Source organism: Silene latifolia, chromosome X (genome assembly GCF_048544455.1).
Source record: "Silene latifolia isolate original U9 population chromosome X, ASM4854445v1, whole genome shotgun sequence".
Classification (NCBI taxonomy): domain Eukaryota; kingdom Viridiplantae; phylum Streptophyta; class Magnoliopsida; order Caryophyllales; family Caryophyllaceae; genus Silene; species Silene latifolia.
Genome location: NC_133537.1, coordinates 14182063 through 14200468, shown reverse-complemented (window position 1 = coordinate 14200468; position 18406 = coordinate 14182063). Strand labels below are relative to the sequence as shown.

At 39.2% G+C, this 18406-nt stretch overlaps 2 protein-coding genes across 2 annotated transcripts; both read left to right on the top strand.

Moving 5' to 3' along the window:
- The first annotated feature begins 241 nt into the window (after nucleotides 1-241).
- LOC141616907 (uncharacterized) lies at nucleotides 242-4447 on the top strand. Its single transcript, XM_074434070.1, has 6 exons — nucleotides 242-469; nucleotides 588-899; nucleotides 1007-1150; nucleotides 1208-3029; nucleotides 3162-3690; nucleotides 3847-4447. Exons 1-6 carry the CDS (start codon nucleotides 242-244, stop codon nucleotides 4445-4447), a joined length of 3636 nt encoding a protein of 1211 aa, XP_074290171.1.
- Nucleotides 4448-14022: 9575 nt separating this feature from the next.
- LOC141622968 (THO complex subunit 4B-like) lies at nucleotides 14023-17395 on the top strand. The gene is made up of 5 exons (XM_074439004.1): nucleotides 14023-14340; nucleotides 14430-14591; nucleotides 15772-15840; nucleotides 15930-16114; nucleotides 16970-17395. Exons 1-5 carry the CDS (start codon nucleotides 14182-14184, stop codon nucleotides 17145-17147), a joined length of 753 nt encoding a protein of 250 aa, XP_074295105.1. The 5' UTR covers nucleotides 14023-14181; the 3' UTR covers nucleotides 17148-17395.
- Nucleotides 17396-18406: the final 1011 nt, after the last annotated feature.

Sequence of the window (18406 nt, the reverse complement as noted above, 5' to 3'; positions counted from 1 at the left end):
TGGTGGTGGTTCGGTTTGGTTTCTGTGCTGGTTGTCATGGTGGTCGTCGAGTCCTTCTTTTCGGAATGGCAAGTCTGGTTGTAGTGGCTCTTTTGTACTCTGAGTGGTCTTGTTTTAGGTGCCTTGGTTGGGTTGGATGGTTCGAAGTTGGTGCTCCTGCTTGAGTCAGTTTACGGGTGTTTTTCGGGTGTTGGGGTTTGCGTATGAGATGTTCTTGGTAGGGTGAAGTCGGGGTGTGACAATGTTGTTGGGTGGCCAGGATGCGGTGGTCTCAACCCCATTGTTCCCCATGAAAGGTTTGTATTGGAATTGCAGGGGTCTTAAGGACCCGTTTGCCCCTGCTGTTCCTAAAATTAGAGCAATTTGTAGGTCTTTTCATAATAATTTAGATTTCGTCTTCCTTTCTGAAACTAAGTGTGATGTACTTTCAGTTGATGTTCTTCTGCGACCTATATATGGGTTTCCTTCAGTCTGTTGGATGTGATGCTGATGGATTAAAAGGGGGGCTCTGGGTCGGCTGGAAAAGTAGCTGCAAATTAGAATGTGTTTTTATCAGCTGTAATCTTATTATTCTCTTGGTGAATCAGTGTAAGGGTAGCATGTGGTATTTGTGCTGTGTCTATGGTGAACCCGATCATTCTAAGAGGGGTCCTGTTTGGGAAAATTTTACTCATCATCTTAGTTCCCTTGACAAACCCTTCTTGCTTATAGGTGATTTCAACCAAGTTGAGTTCGCTTCTGATAAGTTAGGTGGCAGTGATAAATTGATTAGAGGAGCAAACTTATTCTCATATTGGAAGAATTCTCATTGTCTGATGGATATTCCCTTTAAGGGACCTGCAATAATAGGGATGGTCCACATAGAATATACGAAAGAATTGATAAGGGATTTGCTTCCAGTGATTGGCTTTCTCTTTTCCCAAATACTTTTATCAAACACTTACCTATTCAAATTTCGGATTACGCACCTTTAATCCTTGATACAAATATGGTTCTGATTACCAAGAAGAAAGTGTATAGGTTAGAGTCTTGGTGCTTTGATCATGCTGAATGCAGTGGTCTGGTTAAAGAAAGTTGGGAAAGAAAAGCTATGGGTGATGCTTCTCATGTTCTTTTGGCAAAACTTCGTCGTATTAATAATGCTTTCAGAGTTTGGGCCTGTAACAAAAAGGACGAATGGGGACTAAAGTGAAGCGAATTTGATCAGGATCTTGAGTCCTATCTTTTGGATATTGAGAATGGTGGTGATTCTGTTAACTACGAATCATGCCACAAAAAGCTTATGGAATTCTCCCTTGCTGCTGGCACCTATTGGCGTCAACGTACCAAATTGAAATGGAATTGTGAGGGTGACACGTGCACGAAGTATTTTTTCAGTTGGGTTAAAGGACGATCTGGTGCTAATCTTATCTTAGGCATTAAGAAGGAGTCTAATGAATGGACTTTTGATATGAAGGAGATTGGTGGTTTGTTTCATAAACATTTCTCCACTATCTTTAATTCTGATTCGGAACCCGAGTGCTTTGAAGATTACTTAAATAAGTTTGGTTACTTATTTAATAATCTTAAGCACAAAGTGGGTATGGAGGAGAGAGCCAAATTGGGTCGTGATTTTTCGAAAAATGAAGTCCGTGCGGCTGTGTTCCAATTGGGACCTCTAAAATCCTCGGGTCCTGACGGTATCCCGACAGCTTTTTACCAAAAGTACTGGGCCATTGTGAAGAATGATGTTATTAAAGGAGCTCTCAATATCCTAAATTCCGGTACTGTGCTTAAGGATTTCAATAAAACCTTTATTGTTCTTATTCCGAAAAATGATTGCCCGGAGAGAGTTGGGGATTTTCGGCCGATTAGCCTCTGCAATGTTATTATGAAAGTTGTCACAAAGTGTATTGCTAATAGATTAAAAGGGGTTATGGATGATCTTGTTAGTCCTTTTCAAAGCGCTTTTGTCCCTAATAGAAGTATTGCAGATAATATTGTCATTGCCCAAGAAATTCTTCACGCCATAAATCGTGGGAGATATGGTAAGATGGGTATGATGGCTTTTAAGGATGACATGAGTAAAGCCTATGATAGATTAAACTGGAACTTCATAAGAGGGGTGCTCTCTTACTTAAATTTGCCAGGCTCTATGGTTCAGCTTATTATGAGTACTATTGAATCTGTTTCTTACGAAATTCTGATAAATGGTGCTCCTATGGGAACAGTTAATCCCGGTTGTGGGATTAGGCAAGGTGATCCTTTATCCCCTTATATTTTCGCGCTTTGCACGGAAGTCCTATCTCAAATGATTCTCTATGCCCAGGATTGCCATCTTATAAAAGGTATCAAAATTTGCAAGACCGGGCCGGAAATCTCCCATTTATTGTTTGCTGATGATTCACTCTTCTTTATCCGTGGTGACTTCGGGAATTTGGATTTTCTTATGAACATTATCGATGAATACTGTGCTGCCTCTGGGCAATGCCTTAATAAAGATAAGTCCTCTATTCTTTTCAGTCCAAATTGCTCACTTATGACGGTCAAGAAGTGCTTGACTGAGTTTAAATTTTCTCCTAAGCATGACCTTGGCAACTATCTTGGCCTTCCTACGAGTATTGGGTCTTCTAAAAGGGAATTTTTTAAATTCCTTATTGACAAGACTAAACGAAGACTCTCCTCCTGGAATAACATTCTTCTCTCTTCGGCTGGTAAATTGACTCTTATTCGTTCTGTTCTATCTTCACTATCTCTTTTCTCTCTATCGGTATTTCGTATACCGGTAAGTGTAACATCAAAACTTCAGTCCTTGATGGTGCATTTTTGGCGGAGTGGAACTAGAAATAATAAGTCTATTCATTGGTGTAGTAAAGACTTCCTTAGTAGGCCCGTGGGTGAAGGGGGTCTTGGACTTCGAAATATTGGTTGCTTTAACCAAGCTCTTCTCGCCAAATCTGCTTGGAGAATCCTATGTGTTCCAGGAAGTCTTATTAGTAAAGTTATTGGTCCCAAGCTTGGTGTTCAAGATGATATTTTATTCCAGAATCGTTGGAAGGCTCCCCAAGCGTCGTCTTGGGCTCTCAAAAGCCTTGTATGGGGATCCGATCTTATCTAAAATAATATTGCTTGGACTATTGGATCTTCTTCTCGTCTTAATGCTTGGAAAAGCAAATGGATAGAGGGTTATAGTCTTCTTGATCTTTGTGGGGATATTATTGATGCTCCTATTGATTCCTCGTTATTGGTTGGTGACCTTCATGATAGTCATAGGAGATGGGACCTCTCTTCTCCTGGTTTCGATCCGGGTGAGGACGTTACAAAGAAAATCTTCGCAACTTATATCCCGTGTCAACCCTCGAATGACTCCTTCTATTGGAAATTCTCTAAACATGGTGCATTCACTGTCAAGTCGGGAAACTATGTTGCTGCTATGGCCTTAACTAATGGATCTACCTCGACTGCTGATCTTTCTAGAATGTCTGCAACTATTGTGACCTTTTGCAGATCTAAACTCTGGAAGTTACCTATCTCTAACAAACTTAAGGTGTTTTTATGGAAATTTATGGCTAATGCCCTACCAGTGGGCTCTGAATTCCTCAAACGAAAAATGAATTGGCGTTCCTACTGTACTCTTTGTGATGGCTCATCTCCTTGTGTAGAATCTCTTTCTCATCTTTTCAGAGATTGTAGCTTTGCAAAGGCTCTATGGTTTGGCTGTCCTTTAGGACTTAGAATCACGGGAGGGGTGGACATCAATGTTAGGGTTTGGGTCATTAACTGGGTTAATTTTTTCCTTATTGGCCCAAATCCTAACTCCCTTCTTTTCCCCCTTATCGCTACCCTCTGACGAATTTGGTGTTGCAGGAACGAGATGGTCTTCAAAAATCGTCGCCCTTGGCCTATGAATGCTTTACATTCTATTCTTGGTGACATTCAGTGTATGAAGGAGGTTGTGTGCATTAAGGATGCTAGCCTTCTTCGAGCGCCTTTGCTGGACTTTTCCCCAGGTTTTGGCTTAGCTAAGAGGATTAGAAATTCCTTCCCCTATTGGATCGTTGGTGGACCTGGATGCGGACATGTTTGTACTGTCAAGTGTGATGCTGCTTGGAGGGCTGATAGAAGCGCTGGCATGGGATGGTGCTTTTTGGATGATAATGGGACCCTAAGGAATTCTGCTCACGCTCGCTCGTTTGCTTCTTCTGCACTGCATGCCGAAGGTCTTGCAGTTTTCATGGCGCTAAAATGGGCCTCGGACGAAGGGTTCCTTCATGTTAGACTTGTTACAGATTGTTTTAACTTGGTTTTGCAGGCTGCGGGAGCGGAGAAGCCGATTGCATCTATCAACTGCATTATCCAAGATATTATTAAGTTTATTGCGTCTAATTTTCATTGTTGCTCTCTTAGTTTCTGTCCTAGGGGAGTGAATAGGATAGCTCATAACCTTGCTCAGAGAGCTCTTGTTTAAGCTATGCTATTTGTTGCTGTCAAAAAAAAAAAAAATTATCTAAATGTAATTAGAAAGGCCTCACACTATTTTAGTAATTAGAATCCTCTCCATTTCTTTTCTCTTCATTTCCTCTCACAAACGCATTTAATAATATTATCCTCTCCATACTCTATTAATCCTTTAATTCTATGCATAAATCGTGAACCGTTCGATGTTGATAGAATTCAATCTCGTCCGTTGATAGAAAATAGACTCTCCATTTCTTTTTAGGAAATGGAGAGGAGTTTTACTCCTATTTTAGTATGAGTTCAGAAGGACAATTTAACGCCGATGGACTTGAAATGAGGTTATGAGTTTTAGTGTATCATCCCTTGATACTTTATAACTTTAATAATCGCGAAAGTGGTAAATAACCCTCTTAAGTTTACTTCTACGTGAGATTAGGCCCCTTAAGTTTGATTTGGAGTAAACAACCCTCTTAACTTTGCTATAAAGTGAAATCAAACTCCTTTTATTTTTCCGGCCAAAATCTCACCGGATTTTTCAATTTCTCATATCGGTGTACATATTAGGTATAAATTTCACTCCTTATTACTTTATATATGTAAATGTACCGTAATATTTATAGCGTCTTAAAAAAACACATGATCATACTCTTGATATTAATAATCAAAATACCGACTAAAATGCGTGAATGAAGAATAATTATGAATTCCAGTAATTGCGCACACTCAATAGTCGTACAATATATTTTTCCCTACCAACACCCTTGAATGATGCGAAGAATAATAGCTGCATCTTCAACAATTTAATTTGTAACTAGTGTAGATCCCGTGCTAAAGCACGGAATTTTTGAGATATAATATGACATAGTGTTAAATACTTTGGTAGAATATATTTTTGTATAAATATTCACAAATAATGCTTTTCATAACTCAAGAACTCAGTTTTTAGATCTAGCTTTGAGGACGGAAAACCTTGAATTCGATTACTTTGTTCATCGTTTTAATTAGATTTTGGGAGAATATGGTAAAAAACCCTAGAGAAAGGATCATGAGCGACGACTGAACGAAAGCTACGTAACTCTGAGATTGACTCCCATGCTCATGGCAAGGAAGTCAAATCTCCAACGACAAAGGGAGATGACTTTACGAGGACGGAGCATCCCTGCTAATCAGACTGATACGTCCTCAACTTTGCAAGAACAGGAGAAGGATTATGAGAAGAACAATGTCGATGAGATGAATGTTTGCCAAAACCCTAAGGAAACGTGTCATGGACCAACTAATGATGTAGGTGAGGGAGGAATGACCAAATCTATGACTGAAATAATCGGTATTCCTGAACTGGTGATTGAAACGGAAGATGAGGGAGAATCTGATGAAGAAGAAGAAGTTTTTAATGAAGATGAAGAAGAGTTTGAGGATACTGTGGTCTCTGAGACGCAGGAAAATCTTGAGGTTGATCAGACTGCAGAAATAGAGGAAAACCCTAATGGAGAACAGAGTCAAGGACGACAGGAGACTGAAATGTTGCAGTTAGAAGATGAGGATGTAGAGGAAGAGGTAGAATACTGGAGTCAAGCTGTGGTGTGTTTCATACTTGGAGCCAACCCTCCATGGGAGATCATAGAGGGTTTTGTCAGACGCATTTGGACGAAGTTCAATATAGACAAGATATCCTTCATGCCAAATGGGATCTTTTTGGTTAGATTTAAAAGTATGGAGATGAAGGAAAAGGTCTTACAGTCAGGATATTATATGTTCGATAATAAGCCACTGATTGTTAAGGAATGGGTAAAAGATATGGAGATGAAGAAGGATGATGTGAGTTCTGTGCCGGCTTGGATAAGGCTTCACAATCTTCCTTTGAAATTCTGGGGGAAGGGGTTGCCTAAGATAGCCAGTCTAGTAGGAAATTACGTCAAGAGTGATGTGGCTACAGAGGAGAGAACAAGGTTGGGATATGCCAGGGTTATGGTGGAAATGGAGGTGGATCAAAAGTTGCCTGGAAACATTGAGTTTAAAGATGAGAAGGGGGTGGTGAATAAGGTGGCCGTGGAGTATGAGTGGAAACCAATTAGATGCACTAAATGCAAGGGCATGGGGCATGACAAGGAACAATGCAAAAGAGGAGAAGTGAAGTGATAAGTGCATATTTTATATACGTTCACCCCCTATATTAGCTTCATTTTACATGTCATTTGGCACTTATCATAGTGTTGTAAGCTAATATTTGTTGTTCTAGTGTATTTGCTTGTCTTAACATATTTTTGTAGTAATCTAAGCATTTAGAGGCTTTTTCCTATCATTTTATACACTAAGTTCATTAAGCTAATCAAGACCAAGTGTTGGACTAAGCATGGAGCATGGGATTGGGTTTTGCATGAAGAAATTGATGGATTAGTATGAGTAATGCAAATGTTGCCAACAAACAAAGTCAAAGCCCAAATGTTCAAGTCCAAGTCAAGGTGGAAAGCATAAGATTCCAACATGCTTAGGATGCTTTTTGGGAGCTCTACAGATCATAGATGAGGCATTTACCCGGGTGATTAAGGAGCATTTAAGTATAAACTTTGGAATCCTCACGCAATTAATAGAGGAATTAAGAGAAATCACCCGGAAACACACGACCCCGATCGGGGCCATGCAACCCCGATCGGGGCCGCATGCATCTAGGCTTTTACGTTTTGCTTTCCTCTCCTATAAATAGGAGAGGTATTCCGAGGCTTTGGTCATCCAATCTTTACGTTTCATTTTCACTTTACAATAGCCTTAAGCTTTATATTTCTCTCATTAGTCTTCTCATTTTAGTTTACAAGTTGTTAAGCTTTCTTTAGTTTAATCTTTCAACATTTGGTACTCAAGTTATTGTTCAAGCATTTTGTTATTCAAGCATTTGGTTATTATACATTTCTCCTTTACAAGTTCTTCCCTATTGAGGTATTCTTATTTCTATTTTGCAATTCTACATTTCTATTTTAGTTACCACATAGTTGATAATCAAGTATTCCATTTTACATTAGCATCGTTCTTTTCCCATGTTATATCATCTAATTAATATAAATCTTATAACCATGTTTAATATTTCTTACAATTTAGTTTACAATTTACATTTTAGTATGAGTAGCTAAATTTCCTAGTCTAAGGGCTAGGGGAGCCATGCATAAACTTAATATATAAACATGATAAAATAAGTTAATAATAATATTGATCATATTGCTTCTATCACATGCTTGTGCCACAATGTTTAATCTTTGTTTAGGGCCTTATTCAAATGATTAAGTTTGTTCATTCGTTCTATAAGTCGAGAGGCACGGAATTGAATTAGACTAAGCATGTATAGTAGGACGACCTAGTCATGGACGAGAGTTTCTCTAGGACCCGGTTTATGGTTGACACTAATATCGTAAGGTGGGTGTCTCTAAGCCTAAGCAATTGACAATGTTATTAGTACTGAATTTATCATAATCATATGTTTACTTTTGCATGTGTGACCCGAATCCCTTAGACTCTCTTTTAATTATATAGTTTACATCACAATTTTTATTAATCATCAAGCAACCAAATCAAACCAAAAACGAAATCGACCTTGATAAAAATCTACCCATAGCAATTCACAACGTAATTCCCGTTTCCTTGTGGTTCGACCCCTATTACTACATTTACTTGTGTTTAGGGAATTTATCTTTGCATAGGCACACGACAAGCCTATCATGAAGAAACATGAGAACCAGGGTGTCAAAAAAGTGTGGAGGCCTGTGGTGAATAAGCCTGCAGTAGAGCCAGTTGCCAGGACTGTGGTTGTGCAACCTGTGCAGTCACCTGTAATCCCTGTTATCAGGGAGGAAGGGCGATTCATTACTCCTACCAAAAGGCTAGTTAAGATGCATAGGCAGGAGAGGAGTGGTGAAGGAAATAGTAATGAAAATTTTGGAGCTTATTCTTATAAAGAGATTGTAACATCTCCTTCAAAGAAGACTGTGTTAGCTCAAAGGCACTCTACATCTCCTATTTGTTCCAATGGATAGCATAGGCTTTTGGAATGTACGAGGTATGAATAGAGTAGATAAACAGAAACATATAAGTTACTTTTTACAGAATAAAGATGTAGGTTTATTTGGGTTATTGGAGACTAAAATAAAGAATAAATTTTTTAATAAAGTTGTAAATAACTTTAATAATGGTTGGAGCATAACTACCAACAATGATTATCATAGTGGTGGAAGAATTTGGGTCTTATGGAAGCCTGGGATGTTCAATGTGCATGTCATTGAGTATAATGCTCAATATATCCACATGAAGGTGCAGGCTTTGGTGACTAGGAATGTTTTCTACTTGACAATGGTCTATGCTTTCAATGGCATCAGTGAGAGGGCTCCTCTTTGGGATCAATTGAGGAAGTTTGCTAATCAAAGTTCTGGTCCATGGGCAATAGCTGGGGATTTCAACTGTGTGCTAGCTGCTCAGGAAAGGTGTGGAGGAGATACGACTATAGCTGAGATGGAACCCTTCAGGAAATGTGTAGATGAATGTGAGGTGATAGACATCACTGCTGTAGGGTCAGTTTTTACTTGGAATAACAAACAGAGGCCTGGGGAGAGGATATACAGTCGGTTGGATAGGTTCCTGGTGAATAGAGCTTGGTGTGATAGTTTCCCTGATTTGTATGCTCAATTCTTGCCTGAGGGGATGATGGATCACACTCCATGTATTGTCAGGAGCAACAAGGTGGTGCAAGGGACTAGGAGTTTCAAATATTTCAATATGTGGGGCAAGTCTAAAGAGTCCTTACCCCTTCTGAGAGAGCATTGGAAGTTTGATATTGATGGTACCCCTCTTTTTAAATTAGCAAAAAACCTTAAAAATCTTAAGCCAGGGTTAAAGAAACTGAATAGGGAGAGTTTTAGTGATGTTGAGAAGAGTACTAACATTTTAGAGCAGCAAGTTGAGGAGATGCAGATTCAATTGGGAGTTGATCCCTCAGACTTAAGTCTTATAAACCAGGAATATGAAGCCAGATTGAAGCTTAAGGAGTTGCAATGTGCTAGGGATAGTTTCTTGCTCCAGAAAGCAAAGAGTGAGTGGATCAAGGAGGGTGATACAAACTCAGCATACTTCCATATCATCATTAAGAAGAGGAGAAACAGGAATAAGATTTTTGTGATTGAGAATATGAGTGGGAAAGTTTGTGACACTAGTGATCAGGTCTAGGCTGCCTTTCTGGAATTTTATGAGCATCTGCTGGGAACAAACCAGACTACTAAACCTGTCCATAAACGTGTCATTGCTCAGGGGAAGAAGTGCACAAGGGAACATCAAGCTCAGCTTCTTAGGCCAGTTACAGGAGAGGAGATCAAAGAAGCAATGTTTAGCATCCCTGACATCAAGGCCCCTGGCCCTGATGGATACACAAGCGGTTTCTTTAGAGATGCTTGGGGAGAGATTGGCAAACAGGTAGTAGTTGCAGTCAAAGACTTTTTCTTGAATGGGAGGCTCTTGAAACAGTTTAATGCAACAACCTTGACACTCATTCCTAAATGTGAGAGACCTAAGGATGTAACTCAGTTTCGTCCTATTGTATGTTGTCATGTAGTCTACAAGGTCATTTCAAAGTTGCTTTGTGCAAGACTTGCATCTGTGCTGCCTGAAATAGTACACATGAATCAGGGGCCGTTTATTCAAGACAGGAGCATTCAGGAAAACATTTTAATTTGCCAGGATCTCATTAGACTCTATGAGAGGCCTTCTGTGTCTCCTAGATGTATGCTAAAAATTGATTTACAGAAGGCATACGATACAGTGGAGTGGAGCTTTGTTGAGCAGTTGATGGATCTACTAGACTTTCCTGCTGGTTTTAAAGAGAGAATTTTGCAATGTATCACTACTCCTACCTTCTCCTTGGCACTGAATGGAGAGAGTTTTGGGTACTTCCCAGCTAAGAGGGGTTTAAGGCAAGGAGACCCACTGTCCCCCTTGTTGTTTACCCTATGTATGGATTATTTGACTTGAATGCTGAAGTATGCTGCGTCTAAATACCAGTTCAAGTATCACCCCTTATGCAAAGAGTTGAAGATTACAAATCTTATGTTTGCAGATGATGTTTTGATGTTCAGTAATGGGGATGCTGTGTCTATGATGCTCCTTCTGAAATCTTTCTCAACCTTCTCAAAAACTTCTGGACTTAAAGTGAGTGCTAGTAAGTCTAATGCTTACTTTAATGGAGTGAATGAAGAGCTCAAATGTGATTTCCTGAGTGTGTTTGGGTTTAAAGAAGGCAAGCTACCATTCAGGTATCTAGGGATGCCTATCCAGACTACGAGATTAAAGAAGAAGGACTGTGAGTGCTTGGTGGATAAAATTTGCAACAGAATACATAGTTATGGTGCCAGGAAGTTCTCCTATGCAGTAGGCTCACTTTGGTTCAAAGATGTCTTGAATTCTTTACACTCCTATTGGGCTTCTTTGTTTGTTCTCCCTAAAGGAGTCATACAAAGAATAGAAGCTACATGCGAATTTTTATGGGATGGCAAAGGTGAGTATAGACGAAGTCCTTTAGTAGCCTGGGATACTATATGTAGGCCAAAGGAAGGAAGGGGATTGGGGCTAAAGAATCAGGAATTGTGGAATATTGCTATGGTTGGTAGACTTGTGGATTGGATTGCAACTAAGAAGGAGTCGTTATGGGTCCAATGGGTGAATGCAAATTATTTAAAGGGGGTTCTGGCGGAGTACACGCTACTAGCAACTCCACTGGGTGTGGAGGAGGATTTGCAAGGTGAAGCGGTGATTGCTAATGGATACAATCGGGGGTATGGCGGGTGCGATATCGGTTACACTCCTGCCAAGGTTGCTATGAATGGCTTAGAGGAGCAAGGATTAAGGTAGACTGGCATAATGCAATTTGGGACAGTTGGAATCTACCTAAACACAAAGTTCATGGGATGGCTTATAGCTCACAAATCCCAAAGATACTAACAAGAGACGAAAGGATTTGGGATGAATGTGGATGAAATGTGTTTCTTATGTGGGCAGGCAGAAGAGACACATGAACATTTATTTTTTGAATGTGCCTTTAGCAGACGGGTAATACAAGAACTGATGAAAATTTCTGGCTTAAAACTTCCCGATTCGATGTCTCAGACCGGTGCATTCATAACACCGGCCCGAAAACGCAGAGGAAGGTTAAGAATGCTATGGTGTTGAGTGCCATGTATCATGTGTGGCAGCAGAGAAACAAGAGTCGTATAGAGCAGCTGGTCCTGAGGCCTAGTCGTACCGCATTGTTGATCAATGATGATATGAAGAGGAGGATAAAAGAACGGGATAAGAGGAAGTTGAATACACAAGAGTTAGATTGGCTAGGGCGCTTGAATTTTCTTTAACCATTGGAAAGGTTTAGGCCTATTTTGTATTTGAAACTCTTTTTTTTATATATATAATACACTCACATTTTACCAAAAAAAAAAAAAAAAAATTCACAAATAAGAATTATATATAAGGTAGGCCAACATTTGTATAGATTATAGAATGAGCAAAAATGTTAAGCCCAATACCAGATAGCTATTAAATATGTTAAGGCCCAATATATATAGGTAAAAAAATTTGAGCGGGAAAATTTTTAGATTCGCCTATTCTTTTAGTAAATAGAGGATTTTGGAGGGGAAGATCAATTTGGCAAACCATGGATTTGATCTTAGATTACCGGGCAAACAACTCGACAGTTTTTTAGGGTCATCATCACCGCCCTTACTTGATGACAGGAGCACACAAATAAAAAAGTAAACGTATCCGAGAGAAATTTATACCTAATATGTATACCGATATGAGAAATTGTTGAGAATTTGAAAAATCCGGTGAGATTTTGACCAGAAAAATAAAAAGGGCTTGATTTCACTTTATAGCAAAGTTAAGGGGTTATTTACTCCAAATCAAACTTAAGGGGCTTAATCTCACGTAGAAGTAAACTTAGAGGGTTGTTTACCACTTTCGCGCTTTAATAATTTAGCGGACATTTACAGTAAAGTTAAATATAAGCGACTTTTTAAATACAACATATTTTGTAAGTATCTTGGATTCTCGGGTGGAAAGAAGATATTAACGTAATATTGTTAAATGGACATACAAATTTTAATAGGGGTGAGTTAGAGTTGGCATAAAGGGCCGCGGGTCGGTGGGCGGCACGGCCAGGCGAGAAAATTGAGGAAGCACGGGCACAGCACGACTGAGCTTGAGACGGGCGCGATTTTCTTCAGAATTCCGTGCCTAGGCACGACACGACCCAGGCACAGTGGAGTCCGGCACGCATCAGGCACGACGGGCTTGGCACGGCCCGAAGAATGGCCCATTGATCATTATTTATTAAACAAAAAGTACATTAATATTTAATAAAATATATATTTAAACCATTAATCATCATTTATTAAACAAAAATTACATTAATATTTAATAAAATATATATTTAAACCATTAATCATCATTTATTAAACAAAAAATACTAAAAATATATCAATTATATAACTTTTTTTTAAAATAAAAAATATTAAAGCACATGGGCCGGCCCACGGACAAGGCACGAAAAGCCCATGGGCCAGGCACGACCCGAGCACGAAAATGGCCGTGCCTTGAGCGGGCCGCGGCGTAGGTTTGAATCAGTGGGCTTGGCACGGCACGACCCGAGGAGCTCAATATCCGTGCCTGGGCCGGGCCATTTTTGGGGGAAGGCACGACGGGCCGGCCCAGCACGGCCCATTGCCTACTCTAGGGTGAGTGCTGAATTGGTCCAAACACCGATTCAAACAAAGACCAATATAAATTCACAAAATCAACTATAATAAATAATCAAAGTACTACTCCCTCCATTCAACTCCACTTTACATGTATTCCATTTCCGTTCATTCAACTCCACTTTACAGGTTTCCTTATTTGGCTAAAAAAATGACAATTCTATCCTTATTGAAAATCTTTATTTACAAAAAATGTCACACAAACCCCACACTAACCCACCATAAAACCCCACCTTTATGTTTTTTTAATATTTTTAACCTCTTCTTTCTCTTTCCTCATGTACTTTTAATACTTTTTTAATCCGCTCCTTAATATCCGTGTAAAACCAAAGTTACAAAGTGGAGTTGAATGGAGGGAGTAGTAAATTTATACTCTATAATGATTAACTTTGAGTTTTATAATGTCTTTTAAATGTAAAATTCTAATAAACTTCGTAAAATTATACTTCGTATTATTTAATCTTGAAAAACATAACGATCAAGAAATGACGAACAAGGACCGCACCTTAATAGATTCGGTTCGGGTTTACTTCAAACTATATAGTCATTCGAACCATTTTTTTGAACAATAGATCCTGGTATAGACGGGTGGGGCGAACAGACGGGTAAAGACCTCTAATAAAATGGGTAGGGGGACAAGGTGGGGCACCCCCATGTGCTTCCCACTTTATGACGAAATGGGTATTTTGTGTGGGAAAATGGTATCCGTCTATACGTATAGACGGATAGTGTCCGTCTATAATGAGAATTTGTGTTTTTTGAATCCGGACCTAAACTTGCTACACCTATGCAAAATACACAAATATGCAATTCTCAAAAGCAAGTGTAACTTGATTTTATTGACTCCCTCCTCTCCTTCCACTCACTCTCATTCATCAGTTCCTTCCTCCTTCCAGTGTTTCGAAGACAACCCTAGATCTCTACTTCCTCTCATTTTCTCTCACTAAAGCTTCTTCCTTAAGCTACAATGGCGAACAACTTAGACATGTCACTCGACGACCTCATCAAGAGCAACAAATCATCTTCTTCATCACGCTCTGGCGGCCATCGTCGCTCCGGCGCAGCTCCACCTCGCCGTTTTGATAATCGCGTCGCCAATCGCGCCGCACCTTACTCTATGCCTAAGGTATTTGTTTCATCGTTTTCTTTATTATCTTTTTGTTTATTAAAACAGCGAATATTTACATAATTACATGATTTGTTAATTAATTGAAGGCGCCGGATACTTTATGGAAGCATGATATGTTCGGAAATCGAGGAAGTTATGGCGGCGTAGGCGGAGGAGGAGGAAGACGAGAAGGAGAATCTTCAATTGAGACTGGAACTAAGATTTACATTTCTAATTTGGACTACGGTGTTTCTACTGATGATGTTAAGGTATAAACAATTTAACTCTTGAGAGTTTTGTAGTTTACAAATTCTTGTGTAAAACGGATTTATGCAAGAAGTTTGTATAGCGGATTAATTAATGCTTGAATTTTCTTTAAAATGTATCTTGATATTTGTAATAATAACTGATCGATCTTATCAGTAGCTAAAGTAAGTAGATTAGGCACCTAAAACCGATTCTCTGCAAGTTTATATGCTATTAGCCTATTAGAAATACCGAAAATTTACAAATTCTTGTATATTACGATTTATTAATACCGAACTTTTCATTGAAATGCGTCTTGATATCTGTGTTAATCGTTCATTGTTGTAGTAATGTGGAATTTAGGTTTATTTTTTCTTGAATTTTGTAGGAAACTGAGTGATAACTATAGTTTCAGCTTTGAATCTGATTTGTATTCTTGATTGGAACAAGCTTTGGACTTTGTAGTCTCTGCTTGCTTGATTTTACGTTTTCTTTGTCCGCAATAGCTAGGGACTAGGGTGAGCTGTTACCGTAAGCAGAAGTATAGTTTACGTTGTGTTGATGTTGGCAGTAGCTAAAATAAGTAGTTTAAGCACCTGAAATCGATTCTCTACTAGTTGATATGCTGTTAGTTATGAGAGGTTTATAAATTTGTGAACGCATCGATCTCTCATACCTCGTTAGTGGTATATATTTGTAGTATGTTTACTTTGTTGGATTCGTGGATACAAGGAGGATTTGTTTTGTGCTTTAGGGTACTGTGATTGCACAATCAGTTACGGAACTACTATAGCACATGCAATTTGTTCTTGTAGTATAATTTTTGCGTTGCTATGGAGTTGTGAAACCGCTTTCTTTTTGGAGGGTAGGGGGAGATTGTAGGATTTTACAATGTTGTTTTGATAGTTATGATTGTATCTAATTACTCAATAGTACCATCAAGTCAGGTGTATGAGTGTTTGTACCTAACTACCTAAGTATAGTTAGATATTCCACTTAATAAGTTACTAGTGTAGAATTTCTTCCTGGAGGTCAATTTTTGTTTGTCGGCTGCTCTGTTTCTCTCATTTAGTTTTTGTGTTGCCAATACATTCATGCATTACTCTGCATATATGTTTATAGATTACAAAGAGGCTGATTGTTTTGATTGTTTATTTATATGTTGGTCACATGTGTTTGCTGACATCAGTAATCTATTTTAAGGAGCTCTTTTCTGAGGTTGGTGACCTGAAGCGTTACACTGTCCATTATGATAGAAGCGGGAGATCAAAGGTACTCAGCGTATTCTTTCTACTCTCATTTTTTTGTTCTTCTTTGGTTCCCTGGATGATATCAAGAACAAGATCTGGTACTTCTGTCAGGGAACTGCTGAAGTTGTTTACTCTAGGAGGAATGATGCTCTGGCCGCTGTCAAGAGGTACAACAATGTCGAGCTTGATGGAAAACCTATAAAAATCGAGATTGTTGGCACAAATATTTCCAGTGCAGGAGCTCCACCACCAGCTTTTAATGGTTTTCCTAGAAATCCACTTGGATATGATAGAATGTACGTGATTTCTTATCTTAACATCATACTTTTTTGTTTGTCAGCATACTTCTCTGATCATGTTCTTAAAATGAGTTGTTCCTCGAATTAAGTTCTCTTCCTTAGCGGAGCTCCTTTTTGTTTCCTCTAAAGACTTTTCAAAATCTTTTCCTTTGTTTGAGTAGTACTATTTGTTTACGTAACTTACTGAGGAGCTGAGGAGCACTGAGCAACGCGAGAATATTATTTTGCAGCCCACGTAATGGCTCTATGTTCATCTAGCTGTATTAGATCAGTAATTGATGGTTGTTACCACAAATTATACATGGGTCAGAACTCAGAAGTGAAATTGGCGTTATGCTTGTGCTATATATGTTGAATCCGGTGAAACATTTGTTAAACAAATGCAACAGAACCATGGAAGTATGGAGTGAGCAGCAACTCAATGACGATATACAAAGGAGCGGATTGTGTATCTGTCATACCTTAAACCTAACTATTCTTTACAGTTGTGAACTTGTGATTTTTGAATTTGATGTTATCCATCTGTTGTCTGTTTTTCTGGGGTTTTTCTATTGATAGAAACTCAGTGTTTATCTAAGCTTTCCAGTTTCTGGATTAAGTTGTCTGTATGTAAACTGTGAAGTATCGACTTTAGCGTAGATTTGATCATGCTGCAAGTTTTGTTTGGCTTCTGACTTGTATACGTGGTTAATGTGTTCAAGGTCCTACTTTCATGGTACATCTTCAGTATAAACACCGTAGTGCAGATTTCTATTCTGGCAGTAGATCATTTTAAATACTAATCTGTAGCTCCTTTAGTTTTTTTTTTTTTTGTTTAAAGTTTTAAACTAATCTCACTTTATAATCTCGCAGGGGACGAGGGAGAGGAGGTCCAATGGGGCGTCCGCGCGGTGGGCGTAGTTTTGGCAGAGGCCGTGGGAGAGGAAGAGACCGTGATGAAAAGATATCTGCAGAGGATTTAGATGCTGAGTTAGAAAAATACCACTCAGCAGCTGTGAAAACAGAGGAACCAATGAAAACTGACGAGTGAAGAACCACGATTATATATCTCTTTGGTCTCTCCAAGTCTTTATCATATGCTTACGCAAATGTGTTGTTGACGACGACTCCCAACTATTTTGTTTATATCTATCTATATCATCTCTTAGGCAGAGGCGAATAGTTGTTGGCAATAGATGGATCTTGGTTCTGAAAGCTTGGGTATTGTACCTTCTGATCTTGCGGTTGTGACTTGGAAGTATAATATGTTGATGCTATTACTCTGTTCTTGTTCCGAAACCAGTGATTGTCATGACGCTCTCACTAATTTTTCTTCCATTGAGAGCCGTTTCCTTGTTTTGTGATATATACTTGGTCGGTATATTAGTGTAACAATTTACCTTAGATCATTGTGGTTCTACGGAATAGAAAGAAGATTGGATGGTGAACATGATTTGTGTACCGACGATCAAGCACATTTTTGGGGTTACCAATGCGTCATTTATTATCCGTCATCTTCCCTAGAGTTGGCATTGGGCCGTGTTGGGTCGGCACGCTCTCCCAAAAAATGGCCCAGCCCAGGCACGGATATTGGGTTGGCCGTGCCGTGTCGTACCTGACCCACTCACTCAAACCCCCCACCGCGGCCCACTCCTGGCACGCCCAATTTCGTGCTCGGGCCGTGCCTGGCCCATGAGCTAATCGTGCCTGGCACGTGGGCTGGCCCAATAGCCTTAGTATTTTTTTTCTAAATACTTTTTGATTTATATAAATAATGAATATTAATGATTTAAATATATATTTTATTAAATATTAATGTAATGTTTTGATTAGTTGATTACTTGTATTTTTAATTTACTAGATTTAATTAAATAATTAAAAAACGATATTAAAAAAAAAAAGAATTTAATTAAATAATTAAGAAACGGGCCAAATCTCGGGTCATGCCGTGCTAGGCCCGCCGTGCCTTGTTCGTGCCGGACCCTCCGTGCTTGGGCCGTGCCGTGCCTGGGCACGGGAATTCCCAAAAAACGCAGTCGCGGCCCGTGTCCAACCCGTGCCGTCATTACTGTTCTGTTCATCCGTGCCGTGTCGTGCCCATGCCGGACTCGTGCCGCCCGCCTTAGCCAGCTCGGATTGCCATCTATGTGACATTCTTCCCCTGCAATCCTGCTAAGCTATTTTTCCACTTTAGTTAGATGGATAGTCGCAGTGATATAATTCTATCCAATTTGGCAATTTCTAACCAACATGGTTATCATACTATTTTTATTAACTGAACATAACCAAGCTCAACTATGTCTACATTTA